The sequence below is a fragment of the Lontra canadensis genome, unplaced genomic scaffold, assembly GCF_010015895.1.
Source record: "Lontra canadensis isolate GAN:19392208 unplaced genomic scaffold, GSC_riverotter_1.0 scaffold104, whole genome shotgun sequence".
Classification (NCBI taxonomy): domain Eukaryota; kingdom Metazoa; phylum Chordata; class Mammalia; order Carnivora; family Mustelidae; genus Lontra; species Lontra canadensis.
This window is the reverse complement of record NW_022631098.1, coordinates 1,945,006-1,972,660: the sequence shown is the minus strand read 5'-3', so window position 1 is coordinate 1,972,660 and position 27,655 is coordinate 1,945,006. Positions and strand designations below refer to the sequence as shown.

The 27,655-nt window shown below is 43.4% G+C and overlaps 1 protein-coding gene across 1 annotated transcript in view; it reads right to left on the bottom strand.

The window, feature by feature from the left end:
• CUL5 (cullin 5) overlaps positions 1–26,162 on the bottom strand; it is a 92,685-nt gene extending 66,523 nt beyond the window's left edge. The window contains 5 exon segments of the mRNA XM_032838427.1: positions 5,367–5,476; positions 25,685–25,714; positions 25,717–25,806; positions 25,808–25,882; positions 25,884–26,162. Coding sequence (XP_032694318.1) covers positions 5,367–5,476; positions 25,685–25,714; positions 25,717–25,806; positions 25,808–25,882; positions 25,884–25,943 — 365 coding nt within the window. The 5' untranslated portion in view covers positions 25,944–26,162.
• Positions 26,163–27,655: the final 1,493 nt, after the last annotated feature.

The window sequence follows — 27,655 nt, the reverse complement described above, 5'->3', positions numbered from 1 at the left end:
ATATTTGAAGGGTTTTTCTTACAATCTATTTTTTAAAGATTTATTTTAGAGAGAGTGTGTGCATGGGGGGAGGGGCAAGGAGAGAGGGAGAGCAGGGAAGCAGACTCCCCACTAAGCACAGAGTCCAATATGGACTCAATCTCACAACCATGAGATCATGACCTGAACGAAAACCAAGAATTGGACACTCAACCAACTAAGCCACCCAAGCAGCCCTAAAACTCAAAGGGTTTTAATTAATGTAGGTCTTGCAATTTTGGTGATACCATGTTAAGATATCCAAGAATCCTTTAACCCAAAAGGACTACATATTGAGCTGCCTTGGATAACTCCAAGGAGATCAAGGATTTTTAAAAATGATGTGATGAGACCAATAACTAGAGCAAGTACAAAGGTACTGACTATTTCTGCTTAGAAATGCATGGTAAGCAGGGAACACCATCATACTACACTTCCCCCAGTCAGGAGTGCACAGAAAACAAGCATCATTCTAGATGATAAGTGATATAATCAACACAAATTGACAGAAACAAAACAAAACCCCACCACAGTCAACAGATTATTCATAAAATAGTTTAATTAAATAATTTAAGAAAAATAGTATACATGAATGCTATACATTTCTTTTTTTTTTTTAAGACTTTATTTATTTATTTGACAGATAGAGATCACAGTAGGCAGAGAGGCAGGCAGAGAGAGAGAGAGGAGGAAGCAGGCTCCCCGCCGAGCAGAGAGCCAGATGCAGGGCTCGATCCCAGAACCCTGAGATCATGACCTAGAGCCGAAGGCAGAGGCTTAACCCACTGAGCCACCCAGGTGCCCCTGCTATGTATTTCTAAAAGGGCTTAGCTGTTTACTGAACTTTAATTTTTCAAAAGACAGAATCATGCATATAAGTTAATATTATGTAACAAGTTCTATACTATTTAGGAAATTATATTTTTATCATGCAATAATGAGAAAAAAATGAGAACAGCTTAATGTGTATGGATTATTCAATCACATATCTATAAGTCCAGACATAGAATTCCACTAAAGCATACACAGAAAAGTTAGAGCAAGTGTGTGACGGCTATCCTCAGGAAGATGTGCTTGTAAGGCTGGCCCTTGACTGGTATCCGGGAATTTGGATTTTGCAAAGGTTCCCACCGTTTCCTGCTGAGAATCGCTCATTGTGCCTAAATGTTTAGGTAAACAAGTTGATTTATATTGAACTCCTGCTTTTCATCTAGGAGTCTGGGACTTCACTTCATGTCAGGCAGAGGCTATCTATGTGACAGCTGAGTTAAAACCCCCTGTAGAAAGACTTTGACCTGTGCTGTCACCATCAGCTGCTAGAGAACGGAGTGTCTCCTGTGTAACTCCAATGGGAGAGGATGCATGGAAACATGCACTCGTTTCCCCTGGACTTGCCACCCACATCTTTGTTGCATTTTACTGTAATAAATCACAGCCATGAATACGACTATGTCTGAGTCCTGTGAGTATTCCCAGCAATCACCGAACCTCGAGGTGGTCATGAGACTGCTGATGCAAGTGGTGTCAGAAGTGGGATTCACTAGGAAAGCTGGGACTCACGGAAACATGGTGAAGATACGAAGTGATGAAGTGACTGGATGATGAACCTCTGCTGTTTGGGTGGCTAGAAAGTCATCCACGCTACAAAACAGGAGCTGAGTGCATGTGTTTTAAGAGAGAAGAGTTACCCAGGAAAGCAGAAAACAATAGCTCTAATCCCCAGAGAGTGGGCTTGCTCAGTGTCCGGGCTGCTTTCAGCCATGCTGACTGACTCGAGTGACAGGAGAAAAAGCACAGCCTGGCTAACACCTCTGTTTTGCTCTTACCTCCAACTGGGAAGAGAAAAGGCCCAAAGTTAAGCTATGAGTGAACCAAAAATGTCAAATGCTGGCATTATTCTCCACCACCCTACCCCCAGCCATGAGGAATTAAGAGTTAAGTCAGATCCTGGAGAAAGCTTTAGATAAACCAGGGGAGAAAATGCTGGGGGTGGGGTGCCTGCAGGGAAAGGAAATCACTCCAGTTGTTTCTTCAGCCCAAAGGCTGCTACTGAAGCAATTCTTCCAGGCTCCTTGCATACCAGCCAGGATCTCCCAGCAACTCTAGCATTAATGTTGTCAATGCTGTTAGGGGTTTGAATAAATCTATAATGGGAAGAAAGGCACGGTTTTAAGATGGTTTTGTATTTTGTGCCTTTGGCATCTGGATGTATGATAAAAAAAGACGTAAAATGTTATATGCTCGTACTTTCATAAATGCTACCAGGATTGTGCCTAGCAGCAAAGGTTGTCCCCCCGCCGCCCCAAAACTAGCAGATACAACTTCCATGCTTTAAGCTGCTGGTAAGGGGATTGGAATTTAAAGTGTTTGAATATTGGAACAGAAAATGTCTCTATAAAGGCATTATTTTTACCTATTGGTATGTCTGAAAAAAGGGAGACAACATAGAAACAAAGGAAATCTTTAGACAGAAATACTTCTGGAGTTTTAAAAAGCAGTTCTTAGTTGCCACTGAGTTCCTGTGAAATCAGATCTGACCCGTAGAGGCTGATGATTTTCCAGCCTGATGGGCATGTTCTTGAGCGAGTCAATTTGGACTTAAGACTGATAAGATAAAAAGGGCTTAGACAAGTCTTGCTTATCACTTGGACTTGGAACACGAAGGTCTGTAGCCATCTCAGCTTTGTGGCTGCAGAAGAAAAGTTGCTCTCTTTTTTAGACTCCTGAATTCACAAATCTTATCTGCCTGGATCTGACTCTGAGCTGAAACCTGATACTGTCTGTTACTGGCTGTTTCCAGCTCAACTTAAGCTGTGCTGAACTCAAACAAGCATATGCTCAGCGAACAGGACTTGGACCTGAAGGCGCTGCAGGTTTCAGCACCCTTTGTGGCGCTGTCAACTGCAAATATCCTGGATTCTGGCTGGACCACCTGCATTACTTCCAGATGCCTCCAGAAAAGGGAGTGATCTCTGATGGTGCGATCTGAAGTCAAGCCACTGACTGGCTCTAGTTTTTGGATACAGACACTAACAGCACTCCTAACCCGTGATGACTGCCAAAAGCTACCAGGGGGAAGGCAGTGACCCACCCCTCCCAGATGGGCCTCCTGACGCCCTCTCAGTGAGGTCTCACTGTGACTGACCCATGTTCCGTTCTCAACAATAGATTAATAATAACCTCACTCTACTTCCCCCACGTTCGCCTCATCGTCCTTGTGCATACACCTTAATTAGCAACTTGGGTGTTAAACCGAGCTGTCTCCAGAAAGGAGTGGACCTTTTCTAGGCTGCTCACTAGATAAATAATCGGGACACAAGGTGTGGGAGGTGACACAAACCTACTTTAAAAATTTCTGAACATCTGACATTTCATTCAGATCAATACACAATACATCTTCCTAGTTAAGGGAAGTATATTATTTTAAACAAATTTTCTGTAAATATGCATTTGCTCCTCTTGCCAGTCCACATGTTTGGGGGAAAAAAAATTGAAAAGTTTTCATTACTGAATGGGACACACTGGTTTTATAAGAAAGAAAAAACAAAACACAGAACCTGAGAAGGCACAGGGGAGGAGGAAGACATTAAAGATTTTTGTTTTTCGGAATTATTCTTCAAAGCTTTGCTGTCTTCCTGAAGGAAAACTCCCACCACTGGCTTTCCATGCTGCTGTGAGTACTCTGAAATCAAACCTGACAGCACGTGGAGACAGCAGGGAACAGCCCAACTCCTACACTTTCTACACAGAACCCTTCTAAACAGCATCCGCACTAGTGAGGCGAATCAACAAGTGTCACGGAATAAATGAAACCATTTAGAACTAACTTCCTTGGGCGCCTGGGTGGCTCAGTGGGTTGAGCCGCTGCCTTCGGCTCAGGTCATGATCTCAGGGTCCTGGGATCGAGTCCCGCGTCGGGCTCTCTGCTCAGCAGGGAGCCTGCTTCCCTTCCTCTCTCTCTGCCTGCCTCTCTGCCTACTACTTGTGATCTCTCTCTGTCAAATAAATAAATAAAATCTTAAAAAAAAAAAAAAAAAAAGAACTAACTTCCTTGAGGCAGTTCATCCGAAAACAAAGGCGGAACTGAATGAACAGAAAAGGACCAAGAACTCTAGAGCGAACGGTCCTATGGGAGGAGGGGAACTGGGAGCCCTGTGACTGTGTACTACCTGACCAACCTGACCTGTCTCACCTGCAGCACCCTAACAACTGTAAACTTTTTGTTTCTGAGGTACCACACATGCCCTCGTGGATGTGCTCTGAGGATCATGACACCGCGTTAACCCTGGAAACCTTTTGGGTGTGCTTCAGCTTAGGAGCCGGAGCTGTGCTGTGCCTGAAATGATGCCTCAGACCATGTAAAAAAAGGTTCCTATAGAAAGTGAAGGAGAGGGGTGCCTGGGTGGCTCAGATGGCTAAGCATCGGCCTGCAGCTCAGGTCATGATCCCAGAGTCCTGGGACTGAGTCCCCATGTCAGGTTCCCAGCTCAGTGGGAAGCCAGCTTCTCCCTCCCTCTGCCTCTCCCCCTGTTTGTGCTCTGTCTCTCAAATGAATAAATAAAATCAGAAAGAAAGAAAGAAAGAAAGAAAGAAAGAAAGAAAGAAAGAAAGAAAGAAAGGAAGGAAGGGAGGGAGGGAAGGAGGGAGGGAGGGAGAAAAGCACCTGGTTTCCTAAAATAACCTTCATGGTTGGTGGGATTTATTTTTACTGGCTAAATCTAGGACCTCTAAAAGACCTAACTGAGATCAGTACTACCAATTGGTCTTGCCTTGCCCCACTGTATCCTACTGATAATGAGTGAAATGGTCAACAGTATCCTAGCCTGATATAAAACTTTTCTTGACCGTGCCTTAAATGTACAAGCTATATGGTTTACATTGAACACCTGGTCTTTCTGAGAATCTGAATTTGGGCACATGCCAAGCAGAGGCTACCTATGTGACCAGTCCCCAATAAAAACTCTGATTACGGAGTCTGTGAGAGCTTCTCAGGTAGACAACGTATCATACTGGTTGTCAATCCCACTGCTGGAGAGACAGGGTTCTATACGATTCTATAACTACTCTGGGAAGCCTGTGCCTGTTTTCCCCCAGTCTTTATCCGATGTGCCTTTCCTTTTTGCTACTTTTGTGTTGTACGCTTTTGCTGTAGTAAGCCACAGCTGTGTATGATGGCATAACAGCCCCATCCCCAGCAAATCACTGACTACAGAAGAGGACTTGGAGTAATAATAATTGTAAACAGGTAAACAGTTCAGTCTAAAGTGAGCATTCCATTTGGATATAGAAATGCATCACCAAAATTTCCTTTATGTTACCAAAAAGTTAAGAGTTAATGAATTACTTACGAAAACAGATCAAACCACTGCTGTTTTGTAACAGATTCCTGGCGTAAAAGCTTCAAAACAATCGGGCGCATGAAATCCCATTTGTCTTCAAATTGAAGTGAACCTTTATTCTTTAAAAAAAAAAAAAGACAAAGAGTAGTTTAATTTAAATCCAGTTACATCAAAAGTGTCTGTTATTTTTGTCTTTTAAGAGTTAACTAGAGAAATGCAAGGTTTGAAATTTAAAACAATCTGTTTTCCATAATGGAATCCCTGTAAACTAATCTGATTTCAAGAAATCACAGGAAGACACCATAAAAAAAAAAAATTAATTGTGCGAACATATAAAGAATTTGGCCATGCCCAAGGAGAAGGCCTGGTCTTTGTCCTTGACTTCTGGTAGGTAATCTCTGGGGTCTCAGAGTGTGTGTCTGATAAGAGAGTTGTTGTTTGCCCTGCAACCTTGGGTCAAACTAGATAATCTAACAAACGTGATTTAGGGAGGGAACTGGCCATATCCATAGAGTCCTTAGGGTTGGGGCTCACCAACCCAGAAACACCACTGTAACTTTGGGAGGTGGTTTTGGGTTAACCAAAATGGAGACTGAGATTATCCACAAGCAATCATTCAGTCACACCTACATAAAGAAACCCCAGTAAAAACTCCAGAAAGGGATGTCTGGGTGCCTCAGTCAGTTAAGCATCTGTCCTGGGTCGAGGTATAATCCGAGGGTCCTAGGACAGAGTCTGCATCAGGCTCCTTGCTAAGTGGGGAGCCTGCTTCTCTCTCTGCCTGCCACTTCCCCTGCTTGTGCGCTTGCGCGCACTCTCTCTCTCACTCTCTCTGACAAATAAATAAGTAAAATCTTGAAACAAACAAACAAAAAAACTCTAGAAAATTCTGGCTGGATCAGTAGGTGGAATGCGACTCTTGAACTCAAGAGTGGTGATTTTGAGCCCCACAGTAGGTGTAGAGATTATTTAAAAATAAAAATCTAAAATAAACTTGATACTAAAGGCTGGATGAGCTTTTCTGGCTAGCAGTACCCCATACACATGGTCACACAGTAAGGCCAAGAGAGATAACGTGATCTGACTACAGGGGTGAGGATGGGGAAAGCTCTGTGCTTGGAACCCTTCTACACTCTGCTCAGTATGTCTCTCTCTTTAGCAAATCTGAATCTATATCCTTGCTCCATAAGAAGCCATACCATGATCTATGAATCTGTAAGATGTAGGAATCTTTCTAATGAATTAGAAATTAGAATTAGAATTAGCCTCAGGGTGGTTTGGGGAACCCTCCAAACTTGTAGCTTGTATCTGAAGTGAGGATGGTCTTGTGTATGGAGACTGTCCCTTCTAATTTTATAGTTGCCCTAAATTCCCCACAAAAAGTACACTGAGGGGGCGCCTGGGTGGCTCAGTGGGTTAAAAAGCCTCTGCCTTAGGCTCAGGTCATGATCCCAGGGTCCTGGGATCGAGCCCCACATCGGGCTCTCTGCTCAGCAGGGAGCTTGCTTCCCTTCCTCTCTCTCTGCCTGCCTCTCTGCCTACTTGTGATCTCTGTCTGTCAAATAAATAAATAAAATCTTAAAAAAAAAAAAGTACACTGAGAGTCTACATAAATTCTAAAAACTGAGAAAAACAAACAACAACAAAACACACACACACGAAAAATACCCATCCCCTTTTTAAATACTAACAATACCCTGACACCAAACTGGAGAGAAGACCATAAGAAATGGAAACTCTAGACAAATTCAACAAGGACATGGGTGCAAAAATCTTAAATAAATGTCAGCTAATTAAATAAGTGGCATATTAAAAGAATGATACTTCATAATCACACATGGTTTATCCCATGAAAGTGAAGTGATTGGAATTAAGAAAAAGGTCATCAATTCATTACATTACTAGAAGAGAGAAAGAGAGAGCCCATTCGTGGTCAGTTATTACCACTGTGGCCACATGACTTGCTTTCATCAATAAATTTACACACAAGTCACTCATTTCCTAACATGCTAAGAAAAATTTCCAAACACACGTGTGGAACTCATTATCATTTTTACTATATGTAATGTTCTTTTTTTTTAATGTAACGTTCTTAAAGATGCTGTTGACTTGTATCAGATAAGGTTCTAGACTGACTACCTGGAATCTGCAAACTCCCAGTAGAGGTCTCTGAATCATGTGGTCTAACAAGAACATACATCAGAATCACCTATGGTGGCAGTTTCACATATAAGTTTCTAAAACTTAACTCAGACCTCCTGGATCAAATCTCTTTGAGTTCAGAATCAGCATATTCAGCAAACTCATGATAAAACTACATAAAAATATTAGAAGGTCTGTGACCAAAAACAGGTTAAGAACCACTGACTGACAAACTCTTGTGAAAGCAAGTGATGCTTCTTATATCCACGGACACTTTGTTTTCTTTTAAACTTAAGAAAGGCACACGGTTCCATGCAGGGCTGCGTTTGAGTGTGTCTGGAGTCTTGCAAGCCTGACCACCCTACACTCTCCTACAAATGGACCCTCAGAGCTTGTCTGGAGGTTCTAGCAGGGGAGTATAGCCACTCATATGCCCTTGACCAGAGGATGGCCCTCCACTGCTGGGGAGCGTCATCCTCTTGAACCAAGCGTGCAGCTTTGGGAGGGACACACATGGACTGGTGAGGGAAAGAGGGGACACCCGCCTGGTCAGCCAGATCAGCCACATCAACTCTGCTAATCAGTGAGGTGACAGATGTCACAGCCAGATCGTGCTCACATCCTATATCCAAGAACACTGATGATCCTAAAAGTTACTGTACTATCTTGCCCCAGGTACCTACTCTAATCACAACATTCTTATTATAAGCACCCATGAGTGAGCATGCAAATAAATTTGAAAGAACCAGAGAAAGTTTTCTTGACTAGGACATGGAGAATCATTATATATCCCCTTAACTAGAGGATACTTTATAATGCCAACTAAGTCTATTTCTCTTAGCATTTCTGGCAATTCATAAAATTAAACATAGTATAAATCTTGCAATTAAAAAGTCTAAAAGATACAGAGGACTGGAATAAACAGGTTGTTTTAGGCAAATTGAATACTGCTTAGACTCTGGAATCTATTAGCTATTGCAAAATAACAGGAAACATATTTGGTTCTTCTGTTTGATGAAACACACAAGACTAACATCAGAAACATTTTCCTCTAACACTGAATTAAAGGAGGAATTCAATAACTGAATGTTTTCTATTCATCTTTTATAGTAAAAAAAATGATGCTCGAGCAATTCTTTGGCCTATTCTCTGTTACACCGAAGAGCATATCATTACATCATTAAGTAAGCAGCAGCAGACCAAATCTGCTACCTACAAAAGAGCAGGTATTAACAATATGTGAAGGAACCTTCAAATTATAAACCTTGATTTATGAACGTTTCCACTAGCTAACTGAAGGCCGCCTCATCTCCATTAATTTGCTACAAAGTCTCTTCTGCTTTTTCTCATTATTACTCAGATTTACAGTAGGCTGAACTCACCAACTTCTGGTATATCTAGGATTATCTCACCCACTGGCTCTTTTTCACCAAGATTTCAGTATCTGCTGTACCCCTTCCCAACTCTTTCACTCCTTTCAGCCTAACTACTGCCCTCACAGGCTTTCTTCTTCTCAAATACACAAAGGGGCTCTGAGGAGGCCAGTGGGGAGCTGGTCATGAGGGGTATCTGGGGGTGGAGTATTCTAGGCAGAGGAAGCATCCACGGGGAAGACCCTAAGGTAGAAATATGCTTGATGTATTCAAGGTAGAGCAGAGTAAGGACAGATGAGAGAGCAGAGAAAGTCACAGGAGCAAAAGAGGTCTGGATCTTGCAGGGTCCTGAAGGCCATCATAAAGACTGTGGCTTCTATTATAAGTGAGATGAGGAGGGGCGCCTGGGTAGCTCAGTGGGTTAAAGCCTCTGCCTTCAGCTCAGGTCATGATCCCAGGGTTCTGGGATCAAGCCCTGCATCGGGCTCTCTGCTCAACAGGGAACCTGCTTCCTTTCCTCTCTCTCTCTCTCTGCTGCCTCTCTGCCTACTTGTGATCTCTGTCAAATAAATTTAAAAAGAAAGAAAGAAAGAAAGAAAGAAAGAAAGAAAGAAAGAAAGAAAGAAAGAAAGAAATACATCATAAGAGGCAAGAGCTAAAGCTGAGTGTAAGTTGAGGAGGCAAGGTGAGACCGACAGTGACTTGGCCCAGTACGGCAGCTACAGAAGTGGGCAGCAGTAGTTACATTTTCAGTTTGAAAGGTGGTACTAAAGAGGACTTCCCAACAGTATGCACATGGGATGAGAGAACGGAGTAAAGCAGGACTTCTGCCTGATGTATCAAGACCCACAAAATGAAGTCCACTCCAGGAGCCCAGCCCATGTCACAAATCCAAACCTAAGTTGGCCTGCACTTGTGGGGAAAACCTCACTACCAAGGAACCCTAACAGCAATCATAGTCCCCCAACTCGGCTTTAGTTAGCTTATTTTACCCTTGAGAAGGGCGCCTACTTGCCTCGTAAAGAATCTCCAACGTCCTAACCAGTTAGGCCCTGTTTCTCTATTGCCTCTTCTAACATCCCACGACACTGCCCTTGCCCCACGTCCTTCAGGAAGAATACTCTCTCCCCCGGTGGTCAGACACTCTACTCCCCCAACCCATGGATCATCTTCCCTTCAAACTCGTTACTGAATTGTCTGAGCTGTCATTGGACATGTCCAAGAAGTACGGTACTGCCGTCAACTGGGATGGAAAACACTGCACACGGAACAGGCTCAGCAGGAAAGCCCTGGCATTTGGTTTCAGATGGGCTATGTTTGACACATCTACACAACGGCCCTTTGAAGACATTCAATACACAGTTTCATAAGCAAATCTACAATCCAAAGAAAGGTCTGGTCAGGAAATTAAAATGCAAAAGTCACTGGAGTACATATGGGTTTTCAAACTTGTTACTGGACCAAGGCGGTGAACGTAAGAGAGAAGACGACCCAGGCCCGCAGCCAGAGGCATCCAACATTAAGGGGTGGGAAGAAGAGTAAGAACCAAGAAAGGAGACAGAAGGAGCAACTACAGAGGTGGCACAAAAATCAAGGCTCTGGTATTCTGGAAACCACGGGAATGAAGTATTGAGAAAGGGGGGTGATCAAGTGCAGCTCGTGCTCCTGAAAGATGTAGGAGGACTCCTGAAATAGCAGCATGGAAGACAGAGACTTCACATTAATCACAGAAAAACATTTCACAGAGCATTAAGGACAAAAGCCTGACTGGAGAGGAACTGAGAGAGAAAGAAAAGGAAAATCAGAAAAGTACGGACAACTCTTGGCACTTTTGTACAAGACCACAGAAATGGCAGGGGAGCTGATATGGGGAGAGAAGTCAAAATTTTTTTTATGATGCGATAAATACAGTATGCTTTTATACTGATGGGCACGTTCTAGGATATACTATCGAAGATGTGGGAGAAACGGGAGGGAAACTGCTGGAGAATTTGAATTTAAATTTAATTTGCCCTGGGTAGGCAAGGGAAAGGGCCTACAGTGCACAGTGGAGGAAATGACCACACAGTGAGAGGGGAAGGCGAAGTACGCACACGCAAACGCTGGCAGGAAGGGAGATGATCTAAGTGCCACTCTGCAAACTTCATTTTTGCTTGCTTCAGTTTCTCGGTGATGTAGAAAAAAAGGAAAATGCCTTAGAAGATGGGTGAAGAGGTGCGAGAATTTTGGGAGAAAAGATATGAAACAGGTATCTAGGGAAGCAGAATAAATGACTGTGGTCATGTGACTGGGCTCACTTACAGACTCCGGTTGTGGATTTGAAGGGAAAATAGCACAGAGGTGTCTTTCACACGGCTGCTGGCACTGAAAGGTGGAGAAAGGATTTAACCAGGGTTGTGGTTTTTCCCAAGTGAAATGAAAGAAGCAAGGGAGTTAACATGTATTCAAGGGAGTGATTACAACGACTGAATGGAGAATTCATGCCCAGCAGACTGAGAGAAAAGACATCCAGATGGTAAGAGAGAGACTTCTTCCAACCATGATGGAGTAACAACAGCCAGGTTTCCCCCTCCTGCTTCAACAACTCGAGCGCCATGGGGCAGCATGAGACAGTACTTCCCAAGAAAACCATCGTAGGTGAGCCCTACAAATGCCCAATGGACTGCCTAGAGACAGTTTCCAAGCCTCAGCACAAGCAGGGGAATCCAAACAGCCTGGGCGTTTCACTTAGGAGCCAGAGTTTAGAGAGGACAAGGTGACAAAAATTTGTGGCACAGACAGAGATATACAAAGAAGTCTCCTTGAGCCCCTGACTGAATTCTGACTTGCACATGTGTGTAAGGAAACTATCAGAGACTGGGGAAAAGTCCATTAGAACAATCCGCAGGGCTCATAAAGGGCTGAAAACAGTTCGTGCTCCTACCAGCCGGGGCATAAGTGCTCCTTCACATTAAGGAGAGTCCTCAGAAAGCCAGTGCATCTAAGTGGACCCGAAGTACTCCTACTCTGAATGTTGTTCCAGACCCACTAGGAAAACGCAAAAGCAAGCCCAAGAAGATCAAGCTGATTCCAAGCACCTTAATTATGTCAAAGCCAAATACAGAAATACTTAAAGGATATTTGAAAAACTCAGGCCCCAAAACATAAAACTCACAACGTCTAGCATTCAATCAAAAATTACCAAGCAGGCAAAGAAGGAAAAACATCATCAAGAGAAAAACCCATCAACACACTGCCCCAGAAATGACATGAGAGTTTTCAGTAAAGCATGACATTAAACCAGCTGTTATAAACGTCACAAGTTCAAGTCAACAGAAGCATGCATGAACATTACAGAAACAAAAGAATTCTAAAAATGATTATCAGGGAGCTATGAAACAACATCAAATGACCTAACTAACATATAACCAAAGTCTTGGGCAGAGAGGGTTGATATCCAAAGAAATAAAAGCCAAAATGTTCCCTAACTAGATAAAAATTATCAACTCTCAGATCTAAGACACTATACAATAAGGTGGTAGAATCAATGAATTAAAGGCCTTAGTGGAGCTAGATTACTGGGCTAAGAACATTAAAACAAGTTAGAAAGACAGCAGGGGTAATCAGAGTAGGATGCTTGCCACTGATATTGTAGAAGGGTGAAATTAAAAAAAAAACTTTTCATTATATTTTTATTGTTTTTTTAATCATTCCCTTACAATATTTTGTACTATTTCTTTCATTGCAAAGATATGCCACTTAGCTAATCTGGGGTTAAAGTCAATAAATTTTTTTACATGTTTATCACATGTAATACATATGATACAAAAGAGGACTTCCTTTGCTTATCTCTAAATAGCTTCCTTTACATTTCAATGGGTAGTCTGAAAATCCGATAACTGTTAATAAATCTGAGTTCAGCTATTTATAACTTCTATTATTTAAGTTCAGTATAATCTTCGGTATAGTTCATTCCATCAACTTTGATCATTTCACTTTACAATATCTGACTACTAATTACGTGTCAGGTACTGCTTTAAATATTTACAAGTATTCATTTAATCTTTATAACTACATTCTGTGTTTGGTAATATTATTCTCACTTCATAGATGAAAACAACTGTACATTCTACCCTAAGATTAAGTTATTTTCCTAAGATTATAGAAAGTAAGTGGCAGAGATGGGCTTCAGATCCAAGCAGTTTAGTTTGATTAGAGCCTCATTTTTTTTTTCATTTTTTTTTAATAAGGTCTTATTATTTTTTAACGTAATCTCAACACCCAACATGGGGCTTGAACTCAAGACCCTGAGGATCAAGTCGCATGCTCTTCTGAACGAGCCAGGCGGGTGCCCCCGGGGAGAGCCTTATACTTAACTACTCCTCAGGTCTTTCCTAAATGAGTAACAGAGAGACTTGCGACCTATCGGCCAGAATCCAACCCCTGACTTAATTTCATTTTTTTTTTAATTGCAGGGTAAAAAAGTCTATGATTATAAAAATTCAGTGGCAATTATCGAAAAACCACAGGGCAGGAGCACCACTACATGAAAGACGGACGTATTTGTCATTAAACATGGTGCAGAAGAAAACACTTTTCCAAAAAGCTAAACATCTTTTTATCAGTGAAATGAGAAATTTCAAACGATACTTCCCTTTAAAACCTTTAGGTTTCAGGGCACCTGGATGGCTCAGTGGGTTAAAGCCTCTGCTTTCAGCTCGGGTCATGATCCCAGGGTCCTGGGATCGAGCCCCACATCAGGCTCTCTGCTCAGCGGGGAGCCTGCCTCCCCACCCCCACCGCCTGCCTCTCTGCCTACTTGTGATCTCTGTCAAATAAATAAATAAAATCTTTTAAAAATGATAATATAAAAATAAAACCTTTAGGTTTCTTTTATAGAGAAAAAAATTTTTAAACAAATTCTGATAGTGCCTAATTTTTAGAAACCCCAACAACTAACTTTAAGGAAAAACACAACCACAGAAGTAACGGCATTGGTGAAAGAGTCTGAACTTATTTGGGGGCTTTTTCATCATTCATTCATTCCATTTATTCATTCAACAAATATCTTGAGTGCCTACTGTACTTGAAGAATTATGCTAGTCACTGGGACTTACAAATGAAAAGTCTTCAAGGAACTCACATTCTAATACAGTATTTCTTGAATTGTGGTTAACAGACTCCTGGAAGGGTCCCAGGATATATTTTTGAGGCTCAAAAGTATAATAATAAATTCTTAATTTTGTTTTTGTTCTAAAAAATGAAATAAGATATTAACACAAGTAGAGCCTGGATCATTTGTATGACCTTATAACCAAACACTAACCATAAAGAAAAATTTTGATAAATTGTAAAATATTAAAAATAACTTTTGGGGGCACCTGGGTGGCTCAGTAGGTTAAGCCTCTGCCTTCGGCCCCGGTCATAATCTCAGGGTCCTGGGATCGAGCCCCACATCGAGCTCTCTGCTCAGCAGGGAGCCTGCTTCCCTCTCTCTCTCTGCCTGCCTCTCTGCCTACTTGTGATCCCTCTCTCTGTGTCAAATAAATAAAATCTTTAAAAAATAATAATAATTTTTGTTCCTTAAAAGATACCATTAAGGAGGTGAAAAAGCTACCCACAGAGTGTAAGAAGTTATTTCTAATACATATATCCAAGAAAGGCTCTTATCCAAAACAAGTAGAGATTCCTAAAAATCAGTAAGAGAGGAAAAACAATCGAATCCAATCCTCTGCCGCAACACTTGAATACACCCTCTACAAAGCCAATATCTAAATGGCCAATAATCATATGAAAAAGCACCCACCGTCATTAATCATCAGGGAAATACATATTTTTTTTTAAAGATTTTATTTATTTATTTGACAGACAGAGATCACAAGCAGGCAGAGAGGCAGGCAGAGAGAGAGAGGAGGAAGCAGGCTCCCTGCTGAGCAGAGAGCCCTATGCGGGGCTCGATCCCAGGACTCTGGGATCATGACCTGAGCCGAAGGCAGAGGCTTTAACCCACTGAGCCACCCAGGCGCCCCAGGGAAATACATATTAAAACCACAATGAAATATCACTACATACACCAGAAAAGCTAAAATAGAAAAGAATGACAATACCAAGTATTAGATAAAATTTAGAGAAACCAGAACGCTCATCCTTCTGGTGGGCGTAATCTGGTACAGCTATTTTAGGAAACTACATAGCATATCAATGAACGTTAGATATACGTATAATATGTGACACACCAATTTCACTTCTGGGTATACTCCCAACTGAGCTGCGTACATACATCTATCAAGGACCTGTTGAAGAAAGTACATCATATCTCTACTCTCACTAGTAAAAAAAACTATTGTCAGCCCAAATGTCCAACAACAGGATGAATAAACTAAAATATTCATAAGCGTGGCATACTCCACAGCAACAAAAATTTAACAAGCGGTAATAGAGAGGAACCTCAGACATAATACTGAGCAAAAGTCCCAAGAGTACACACTAGTGCATGGACAGACAAAGCACATCCACAGTTATTACAAATCAGCATAGTGATTAGCCTGGGGCAGGGGCTCCAAACTAGAGACCAGGACAGGGTAAGAGACAGGGGGCTTTCGGGGGCATTGTTAATATTCTATTTCTACTGTGAAGTGTGTAAACCTGGCGATTCACAGACCCGTCCCCCTGGGGCTAATAATACATTATATGTTAATAAAAAATAAAGAATTTATTTTAAAAATATATTCTATTTCTAGATATGGGTGCTGGTTATACAGGTATGTTTCCTTTATTAAAAATGTATCCAGCTATACATTTATGATTTATAGGCATTTCTGTATACAGGTCATATTTCAGTAAATCTTGCTTGAAAAATTGTCACACTAGTGTTATTCATTTAAAAATTACTGAGTTCTTAGTGCTGTATTTAATCAGTAACTATCCTTTAATTGTTAAAGTATTCTGAGTTTAAGGAATTTATAGCTAGTGTCACATCTATACATATTAAAAATGTTGTAATGGTTTCCTCTCTTCTTTCCTTCCTTCCTGAATAACTCAGCCCAAAAGCCAGTGTCAATGAGATTTCTCACTGTCGGAGAAAGAAGTCACATTATATGGAAAGGAAAAAGGATAGAAATGAGTCTTTTGAGGGGCGCCTAGGTGGCTCAGTCAGTTGGGCGTCTGCCTTCGGCTCAGGTCATGGTCTCAGTGTCCTGGGATCGAGCCCCACATCGGGCTCTCTGCTCAGCGGGGAGCCTTCTTCCCCTTCTCTCTCTCTGCCTTCCTCTCTGCCTACTTGTGATCTCTTTCTGCCTGTGTCAAGTAAACAAATAAAAGCTTTAAAAAAAAAAATGAGTCTTTTGGAATTGGGAGGACTGGGGTGAACTCACTGGTTTCAATAATACACAGAAATTAGCACAGGGTGTGTGTGTCCTAGCTCAGCCCAATGGGAGAGCCTGGGAGAAGCAACACCCCAATGGCAATTAGCATCCCTAGCATCCAGATCCTGATTTCTCAATACCATATTCCATGAAAAGGTTCCTTAGAGAAAATGTTAATTCCAAAGTTAGGGCAGAGATGAGACTGGAACACATTTTTGTGTCAGAAAGTAAGAAAGCATTTAATCTAAGCAAAATAAATGACACTAACAGATTGTAACACATTAAATAAAATTCTTTGGATGGGGGGAAAACACAGCCACTGGCTATTGGTATGATTACATTTAACTTCTAAATGATCACGTATAAATTCAACAGGAAAAACTAGCACACAGTCCAACAGGAAGCCACAACAGTCTATATAAGCAACACATGATGAAGCCCTACACAGAGGCAAGGTGCTACTGGTGAGATGTTCACGAAGCGGTTTTATAAGGAAGGAATTATGACTTAGCCATTTACCAACTGTGTGACTGTGAGTAAGTTACTTACACTCTCTGTGCTTCAGTTTCATCTAAGTAAGATGGATTTAACACAGTTATCTATGTGCAAGGGCTGTTACGGGATTTAATAAGACACATAAAATGTTGAGAGACATGGATTGAATAATTAATAAGACACGTAAAATGTTTGAGAGACATGGACTGAATAATTAAATATAAGAAAGGTGCTGGCTATCTTTATTGCATTAGGGACTCCCACAGTAACTACTATTGCTTCTAATTCTCCTACAATAACAGAATTTGGTGGTAGTCTGATATAGGAATGAGAGAAAGTTGAAAATGACTTGACAAAAGCAGTATTAAGGCACTAATCTCTGAAATGACTTATCAGTTGCTCCCTCACTGGTACTCCCCAGTATAATTCAAAATACAAAGGATACGAAATTCTAAAACATAGAGGTCCAAAACAGTTTTTTTTTTTTTATCATATATAACCCATATTTTTTTCCTCATTTTTTTTAATGGGAGCAGGGTACCCCAAGCACATGTTTGCTCTGCCTACTGCATAATGCAACACGGCTCTCAGATTTCTGATGTGAGTGACTGACAGAGCGCCAACCACAGAAGAAATGCCATGGAAGGAATGCATTTGAGTTGAGTGATTTGGAAGAAGTGGTCAAGATCAGTTTAGGAGGTACTGCCCAATAAAATCAAATGCTGAAGTTCTAACTCTTGGCCTCATTTCTTTCCCCCTGTGTTCACTGTTCCTCCTTATTTTAAATAAGATAAAAAAGTCAATCATTCTTTACTTTTGTCTCCCCCACAAGACTGAGGAAAAAAAAATTAGTGTCAAGTTTCTCAGAAACAATTAGAGGACAGAAAGGATGAAAACAGTAAGAAAAAAAAAGTTGGGGGGCATCTGGGTGGCTCAGTGGGTTAAAGCTTCTGCCTTCGGCTCGGGTCTTGATCCCGGGGTCCTGGGATCGAGCCCCACATGGGGCTCTCTGCTCAGTGGGGAGCCTGCTTCCCTTCCTCTCTCTCTGCCTGCCTCTCTGCCTACCTGTGATCTCTGTCTGTCAAATAAATAAATAAAATTAAATTAAAAAAAAAAGTTGGAAGAAAGAAAAATAGGTGAACAAAGGCTTAGCTCCCTTTCCTACTCTAATCGACATAAAGAAATCATGAGGGGCACCTGGGTGGCTCAGCAGGTTAAGCCTCTGCCTTCAGCTTAGGTCCTGATCCCAGGACCCAGGGATCTAGCCCCGCATCAGGCTCTCTGCACAGCGGGGAGCCTGCTTCCCCCCCCACCCCCCACCCCCACCTCTCTGCCTACTTGTGATCTGTCAAATAAATTAAAAAAAATAAAATCTTAAAAAAAAATAAATCAGGATCTCTTAATACAACATGTTGGTTAACCAGAACCAATAAAATACACTTAGCTATATCAAAAAAGTAGCCCCTAACAGAATGATCAGTTCTAAAACAAACTGATGGTCAAATCCTACAATCTCTTACCCATATCCATGGTGGTCGTCTGAAAGAAAAACAAGCATGCACTAGGAAGAAAGCAAATTACAGAATAAAAGTTTAATTTTTTGTAATGTGTTTGGGGCCGGGGGAGATGTTATAGGGCAGTAATGAAAAATGCCATAAAGCTCTCTCTGGAATGTGTTATTTAAAAAGTTCTGCATACTTCCTACTGAAATTCAAGAGTGGTTTTTCAAACAATGAGTTCACCTGCAATAATTCCATTTTATTTAATCCCAAGAAAAAGGTAGGTACATAATTCCTTGTGTGCACATATAAAATGTGATCTCTGTGTGTCAAATAAATAAATAAAATCTTTAAAAAAAACAGTAATGCTTAAACACAGGAGAGTAAACAGAAACAGAAAAGTCCACTAGCTTGCAAAATGTACTTAGAATCATTTTTAAATTACTCACTTTACAACAAAATAACATAAATACTGACCTATTGGTTTGCCCTGAAATGTCCAGAAATCCCTACATAATACATGGGACAAAACACACAAGATCAAACTGTAGAAGCAATCCTATGACAACTTATAATGACATCAAATGTTGTATTTGGGGGCACCTGGCTGGCTCAGTCAGTGGAGTGTGTGACTCTTGATCTCGGGGTTGCAAGTTCAAGCCCCACAATCGGTGTAGGGATTACTAAAAAAAACCCCAAACAATCTTAAAAAGTTGCATTTGGAAGAAAACAGAGAATGCAGTTATTAATACCATGCATGTTCTTGTAACATCCTCGTGATGACAAAGGTACAAGAAGAGTTAAAGGACAAGTTGAGGCAAGACAAGAAATAATGACGTGGACACAGTTAGTACCAATTACTTTGATCACCTGCACACTTTCACTCCCGTAACATTCTGACTATGACACAAGGAGGTTATTTAAGATTTATATTTATTCCCTCTGTGAAGTTCCTATCCTACTGATTATGAATTATATCTAATTACTTTACAAAAGGAATCCAATTTGTGTATTTCAGGTCTTCCATGTAAATCACAAGGCTACGAGCCACTAATAATCCCAGTTATATGATTTTAAAACCACATCTGCAATCCCCATTAACCAAAAGAACCACAAAACTCCAGTATATATCTGAATCCTGGCAATTCTCACTATATTCCAGCCACACCACCCTTTTAAACGTGTTCCTCAAATTAGCCAAGCTCACCACAGCACCTCAAGACCTTTGCCTAGAATAGAATGCAGATCATTCGGGTCTAGCGTCAATGTCACCTCCCAGAGGCCTTCCTCAAACAACCTAAGAAAACTGCCTTTCGCCCATTCCTCTCTGCAGATCTGAAGCCAAAGGCTTAAGCACATAGATTTAACCTGGCTTTGATATTGAAATTTTTAATTTAGACCAACAGGACTTTTTAAAAAAACCAGAAAGCTAGGAGACGGGGTTGAAATGTCATCAAGTAGCAGGGAAGGAAAATTCAACAGAACAGAGTTGAAAGCAGCATTTTGGGGAAAAAGATAAAACTATTTTGTTGTAAATACATAAAATATGCCCCCATTTTCTGAGCACTCCTGATTATACTGTTTCCATCGTTTCTACAAAAACTACCCAATGTGTTACTTCTTTGGTGACAGTACTCACACGTTTGAAAAGGAGCTCCACAGACTAGGGACCTCGTCAGTCATATTCACTGCTGTATTACACTTAGAATAGTATCCCGCACAGAGTAAATGCCTACATATTTGTAAGATGAACAAACCCATTACAAAGATCAAAAACACCAGACAGTACCTGTACTACATGTATCATGACCAAGGTTTTAACCCAAGCTGTCACCTGTTTACTCGCATACAGTCCGTCGGGCAGGCGCCAATTCACTCCACACCTACTATACCAAGGCACGAGTCACATGGCTTTCTGTGACATGACTGGGTCCTCCAGGACGCCTACCAAAACAGCCGGTAAGAAACACCTGTCTTTGTCTATCTCTCTTCTCTGTCCCCCAGATGGTTAACTAGTGTCCTCTCCATACCCTCCTGCAGTCTAAAATTGCCCTTTTCTAATCCAATGATAAACGACTAATATCTCAAAGTTTATCCTCAACTGTCACTTCCTGTCAGTAGCATCAATACATATCACCTCCAGATTAAGGTACTTGCTCATCCATTTTCCCAGAACAGGAACAACGCTCACATTGACATTTATCACAGACTTAGAGTAACTCAGTACACCAACATGCAGAAGCCTGAGTTCCTTGTCTCCCTAGGCCGTGTCCAATGTAACCACGTCTCAAGGACGGGACACTGGAGGGAGGGCAGGCGGCCCTAAGGATCATGTGCCTCTCACACGCCCATCTGGAAGGCAATTCCCCTCAACTCAGTGAAAATTGACAAGGTGGGCTGTAAATAAGGCTCTCACTTGTGTTCAAATAGAGATTAAAAAGAATCACGCAGGGGCGCCTGGGTGGCTCAGTGGGTTAAAGCCTCTGCCTTCGGCTCAGGTCATGATCCTAGGGTCCTGGGATCGAGCCCCGCATCGGGCTCTCTGCTCAGCAGGGAGCCTGCTTCCTCCTCTCTCTCTCTGCCTGCTTCTCTGTGATCTCCATCTGTCAAATAAGTAAATAAAATTAAAAAAAAAAAAAAAAAAGAATCACACAGTTGTGTACCTTAAATGTTCACGGACAACGCGCACAACTTGGTGATCACCTGCATAGTTCCTTGCCGAGCACGTTCCTGACTCAAAACGCCTTTATGCCGGCCGTTCCTGTTCCCTCCACCTGGGAGTCTTCTCCAAAATATGTATGTGCCATGTGTCTTCACTTCATTCAGGTCTCATGTCCAACGTCACCTCCTCAAGAGGCCGTCCCCGAACAGTCCATCAAATATAACATCAATTCCTCTCTACCCTTTCCCTGACTGTTTTTCTTCATAGCATATCTGACCCAGTTATTTGCTTATATGGTTTTTGGCCTCTCTCCCCCACAAAAAATATACGTAAGGGCAGGAATTTGCCTAAATCACCCCGTGGGATTAGAAAATGCTGAATAATCACTGGATGAATTGATTTTCCAGAGACTTACTGACCCCCTGTTAAGGTTCCAATGAACATGGTGTCCTCAGTACAAATGCCCCTCATCCATGACCACCCACGAGTCGGATCCTGAATATACATAAAAGCAGTCCTGGGGCGCCTGCATGGCTCAGTCCTCAAGCGCCTGCCTTCGGCTCAGGTCATGACCCAGGGTCCTGGGATCAAGCCCCACATCAGGCTCCCTGCTCAGCGGGAAGCCTGCTTCTTCCTCCCCACTCCCCCTGCTTGTGTTCCCTCTCTCGTTGTCCCTCTAACATATAATATATAAGGCATAAAGCAAGAGCTAAAAGGAAGTGATGCCCTGCTCTGGCTGTGCATAGCAGGCAACAATTTCAAATGATAGCACTAAGAATTTGAAAGGGGCAATCTGGGCCGATCTTAGTGACTAAATAGATTTTAACAGGCCAATATGGAGATAGTGATATCCTAGTGATCCAACAAGGATCCAGCCAGGTAGAGGTGGGGGTGTGTGAGAGAGAGAGAAAGAGGGAGAGGGGGACGGAGAGGAAAGAGAGCAGGAGGGGGCAGGGGAAGCAGGGAGATATTAGGGAGAAGACCCAACTGGAAAGATATCAAAGAATTTGAACCATCAAAGGTATTTGAGCAGGAAACTGATATGGTCAGAACTGTGTTTTGGTCCAGAGCTCAGATCAGAGTTAAGAGATAAAAATAGTGAAATCATGGGAGTTAGGACTGCCCCAGAAACAGAAGTACAAAGATAGAATAGGGCTGAAGATTAACTCCTGAGAAATAATCACACTGGGGAGGACAGGAGGGAGGTCAGTGAAAAACACCAATGATCTGAGAGAGAGGACACTACGGAGAGAATCTCTTAAAAATCAAAAGGGAAGCAGAGCTAGTGATCAACAATATCGGAGAAAAATCTCAATTTGCAATTAGGAAGTCACCCCTGCTCTCCAGACTGGCAGCATCGCTGTAAGTAGTGGAGGTAAGGGGAGGGGAGTCACAGTAAGTTAAGCAAGAAGGTGAAGAACTATAAAGGAAGCAAGTGGGGGCTGCCTTTCAAACAACCAGGGACATGAATGGCAAGAGGAAAAAAAGCCAAAGTTTTATGAGAGGAGATACTCGTACTTTTTCCCTCCCCGGAAGCCAGAACAAAGGGACTTAAAAAAAGTAACAGGGAATGTGCTTCCAGGTCCTGGAGGGGAAAGGAAGGCTGAAGAATGAGCCATGAAGAACACAGCAGATGCCTCAAAAAAGAGAATACAGGGGAAACTGGGAAAGTGTGTGGCACTGACCACAGGAGTTGAGAGCCCTCCACATGACTACATACAGTAACAGGCCAAGAACTAAACAAGGGCTGAGGCCCAGCAAAGTAAGATTTAAACAACTGCCATTTGGGATAGGATACTCAACTAGAAATTAAGAAAATAGACTGAGGGCCTAGATACTGCCAAAGCAAAAGAACCAGAATTCCATGTTTAAAAAAAAACAAAAAACAAAACAAAAATCTTAAAGTAGTAATACAGAAAGATTTGGGGAGATATAACCCCCCAAGCAACTGGTAACTGTGTACAACAAAATATAAAACACACGTTTTTGCATATTAGATTTCCAAAATCCAGCCATAGTCCACCTGCCTTAAATACACAATCCTTCTATCGAATTCCAATATTAAAAACATAGGTCGTTTTTATGGCTTTGCCCTTTCACTTGTAAGTTTCCTATCAAAGTTCTGAATCTTGTAATCTTTTGTAACATATTAGCTTTCCCTCCAAACTGTCATCCACAAACTCAATAAACTTAACTCCACCCACGTTACTGGCAAATTGGAAGAAAGCTAATTTTTTCAGCAGGACACTGCAGGCCTCCCTTCAGGGTGGATGGTTTATCACTTATCCTTCCTCATGTACAACTGTTTAATGAATCCAATTCTAACTGTATTCTCATGTAGCCCACGTTTCTCCATTTTGACCACAAGACATGAGAATTCTGTCAAATATATTCTGATGAAACCTATTTGCACAATGTCTAAGGCATTTTACTTATAAACCTATTAGTCCTGTCAAGAGAGCAAATGAGACTAATCTGGCCACACCCCACTCATTTGATCTTTATTCAAGGTACCACGGGACTTGAATTAGACGACCCATGAATTATATTATGGGTCTACCCTGGCAGTCTCACTACATTTCTCCAAGACAACAAACTTTCCATTTTCCACTTCTCAATTAGCTACTTCTTTCAGTATGAACATGAGACAACCCCCCTCCCTACTTCCAATATGGAAAGAAACGAAGAAAAAAAAAAAAGGATTTTTCTGGCCAACTTGAACACATAAACTTTTGGTGATACAGATAGAAGAATCAAGTGTCTATTTATAACATCCATTATATGATGTTAGTTGTGTGTATTTAAAATCACGTATTATGGGGGCACCTGCGTGGCTCAGTTAAGTGTCTGCCCCACGTTGGGAGCAGGGAGCCTGCTTCTCCCTCTCCCACTCCCCCTGCTTGTGTTCCATCTCTCATTGTATCACTCTCTGTCAAATGAATAAATTAAAAAATAATAATAATAAAATCACATATTATGTAAAATAACATTCAGAAATTCTTTCTCCCCCCCTTTACAAAACATAAAACAATTTCACTGAAAATTTTCCAGTGTATCTTTGGCATCTGTCTTCATGTTCACTACAGTGAATAACTCATTTACCTATTTTTTCAAAGCATTATCACCTTTGTTTAATTTATAAAAGTTGTCTGAGTTACAGAACTTTCTGAATGCTTGTGAACTTTTTAACCTAAGTCCCAAATACCCATTGTCTATACACTCAAGCAGTTTTCTCATTCTCTAGGTGTGTGTTGTCTATGCAGATTCACAATCCCATACAGTAAGCCACTACTATTTTACTGAAGTAGCTTAAAATGTGCACCTTCTCCAAACAATCTTTTGTAAGGTTTCACAGGGAGCGGAAAAAAGTGATTTGCTCTTTTCTGAAAGAATTCTTAGGGGAATAAGACCTTGCTTTACATCCAAGTAATCAAATAAAAAACAAACAGAATCACAAACCCGATTATTTCTTAAACACACTTGGATGAGTAACATCAGCTACTGCTCATGTAAACATGTGGGAAGCACGAACAGGAGTCTTCAGAAGGTAAACAAGTTTTCTGAGTCTATCAGAACTCTGCAATCCTCTTCTAAAAGAAGAGTTGGATGGCTTACTCCATTCCCATGAATTCGTTTTCTTCCAGAAACAGGATACGTGTATCCTGTACTAATTCAGTGCCAGTCACCGGTTTAAGCATTTTACATACACCGACACGACCTTAACAATGCTCCTACGAGAGAGATGCTATTGATAACGCCGTATTATTGATAAGGAAAGCGGGGCACGGAGAAGTTAAGAAACTTGCCCAAAGTCACACAGCTTCTAAGCGGCAGACTGAGTTTCCTTCCAGGTCCCTCCCCCTTTTAAAAGAATATTTATTACCTCTTAGATTAGTAAAATTTGGTCCATATTTCATAAGACAGTCCCACCCGTTAGGCAGTTGTTATCGGTGATGTAAAGAAGACATACGCGAGGTTCCAGTATATTTCACCGTATTTTCCATTCTTTTCTATCATCCATGTGCCCTGTGTTCCTCCTTCTCCTCCCAACTTTCCGAGGGCAGGGGCTGATGCCTCCGTCTCCCTCGCCATCCCACAGAACCAAAACTAACTCTAACCCTTGTCTTGGATCCTGTCCCTCTGCGGAGCTCGGGAATAAACGCTGGGAGCGCTTCCTCGGCAGTCGTGGGACTGCGTGCTGCCCCGGGGCTGCGGAATATTTTCCCAAGGAAAAACAGGAGAAATAGGAACTCAGGAGCGCGAGGACAGGAGCGAAGGTGCAGCGCGCAGAAGCGGGAGGGCGCGAGCGGGGTGGAAGGCTCCGCTTGCCGTCTGACCCGGAATTTCGTGCACACAAGACGGGGCCGAGGGAGATGAGGAGAAGAAGGCGGGGGTCAGGCGGGCCGTGGAGCCCGACTGGGCAGCATCTTCTCGGATTTCCCGTTCCTGTGTCTTGGACTCTAGCCGCCACGGAGACCCGGAGAGTGCCGCGGCCCCGGCGGGTCGGCGCACCGCAGCACCACGCGCCCGCCGCCCCGGGCCACGGCGGCTCCTCCGCCAGCCGCGCTCGCCGCCCGCCCTCGGCCGGGCCCTGCACACCCCGCGCCGGCTGGCGGGACGGACAGCCGGAGCCTCCCGACCCCAAGGCCACAGACCCGCGTTCCGGTCCTCGGCGGCCACCTCCCCGGCCTCCCCCGCGGCGGACAACCCCCGAGCACTCCCACACCTGGCCGCCGAGCCCGAGCCGGGCCTCTCCCAAAACGCCAGAGCCCGCGGGCGCGGAGCCCGAGCCGCGCCGGACGGAGGGTCTTACCTTTAACAGATTAGACGTCGCCATGTTCCTGCAACTTCGCCTCTCGCGAGACGGCGCGAGATTTCGCGGCGCTCCGGGCCAGGCCACAGGCGGAGGCCCGGCTGCCCAGCAGGGCCGAGCGGCCCGCCGGCCCGCACCGGGGGTGTGCTGGGCGCCGCGGAGGCGTGCCCAAGGCGCTGACCTCGTCCCGGGCACCTGGAGCTTCCTCGCTCTTCCCCCCTACATGGTCACCGGAGCTTCCCCACACCAAAGAGCTCATGCACACGCTCGGGGAGTCGGCAGTGGCGGACGGGGAGGAGGTAGCGGGAGCCGACCTGAATTGGAAGAGGAAGCATCGACTCCGCGAGCCTCCCCACTCTTTCGGATTAGCCTTTGTGGTTGCACCCGCGGCGGCCACCGGCAACGAATTTAGCTCAGCTTAGGCCGGGCAGCTCAGGTTCCGTGGCCGCGTCACGTGACGCGGCGGGCGGGGGCGCGCTCGGGAGCGAGCGTGGGAGCCGGGACGCCTCGGTGGGTCGGGAGGCGGCGGAGAGGGCGGAAGCACGCCCTCTGCTGGCGGGACCGGATATTTTCCCTGGTCCCCCACGCCCCCACCCCCACCCCCACCCCAAATCCCGGGACCCGGTGTGCAGGGAGCGCCGGGATCCGGAAGGAGACGCTTGCGCCGGGTCGGATGGGGTCCGGCCGCTCAGTCAGTAAGAACTGGCACATCGAAGGCGTCAAATAAATGTTGGTTGAATGACTGCATGAATCAGTGGAGGCACAAAAGTGCTAACTATTAGTATTTCCAGCCCAGACTGCCTAGTGCTTAAATAATCCATGCAAGGTTGTCCAGGCAATGAATATTAATCTTGGTTTTCCTGAAGGCACATGATCCTAGAAGGTACTCACCGTAAACCCTCAAGCTTTAGCTCTTCAGACCACTAACCACTGCCAGGGGGTGGGGGGGACGCGGGGAGAGAGTATAACTCACAACAGAACCTACAGTGTACCTGGTGCTGTATGATGCGTGTGTAAAACAGTATTCATTCCTACATTCATAGTATTTTTAAAAAAGATTTTATTTGAGAAAGAGAAAGCATGGGGGGTGTCAGATGGGGAGGGAGAAGCGGACTTCCTGCTGAGCAGGGATTCCCAAGTGGGACTCCATCCCAGGACCCTGGGATCATGAACTGAGCCAAAGGCTGACACTTAACTCTCTGAGCCACCCAGGCGCCCTACATTCATAATATTTTAGGGGAAAAAATAATAAAACCTCTGGAGGAAAATGCAGCCAGGAAGGGGCGTGAAGTTTGCAACTTTGCACAGAGTGTCCCCAGTAGGCCTCCCTGAGAAGATGTCATGTGAGGAAAGGCGGGAAGGAGAGAGGGGCAAGGCCAGCAGGCCTGTGGAGGAGCCTTCCGGCCCTGGGGTGGCAGGTTGTCCAGAGTGTGGGAAGAGCAGGGAGACGGTTGGTGTGTGGACGGCAGAAACAGGAAGGAGAACTCACTGAGATCTTTCATTCAGGGCCTTGGGGGCCACTATCATTAAGGACGGGATGTCATTCTTGGGGAGATGGGCAATCACTGTGGGCTTCTGAGCAGAGGCCTGGCGGGATCAAACTCCCGGCTTCGTGTGCTCCCTCTCCTGTGTAAATAGTAAACAGAAGCAGAAGGGTAAGGAGCTTCCCTAATACCTCCTTAAATTGACACCACAGCCATGCGACCGGGGCGTCCCTGCTTTACAAATGATTTATTAGAGTGATCTAGGCATGGTTAAATGGTGGCTGTGTGATAGACGGAGGACTCAGCCACTGTGCCCATGGGTCCTGGCGGAGTGTTAGTAGAGGGCTGACTCCCAGTTAGCTGAGGTTATCTGGCTCGTAGAGTCATCTGGCCAGTGTCACTCAACTGGATGGGAGAAAAGGCCTCGTCCAGGACAAACTTGATGTAATTACAGTTCTGTTTCCCAGGGAAACTGGATTTTCTCATC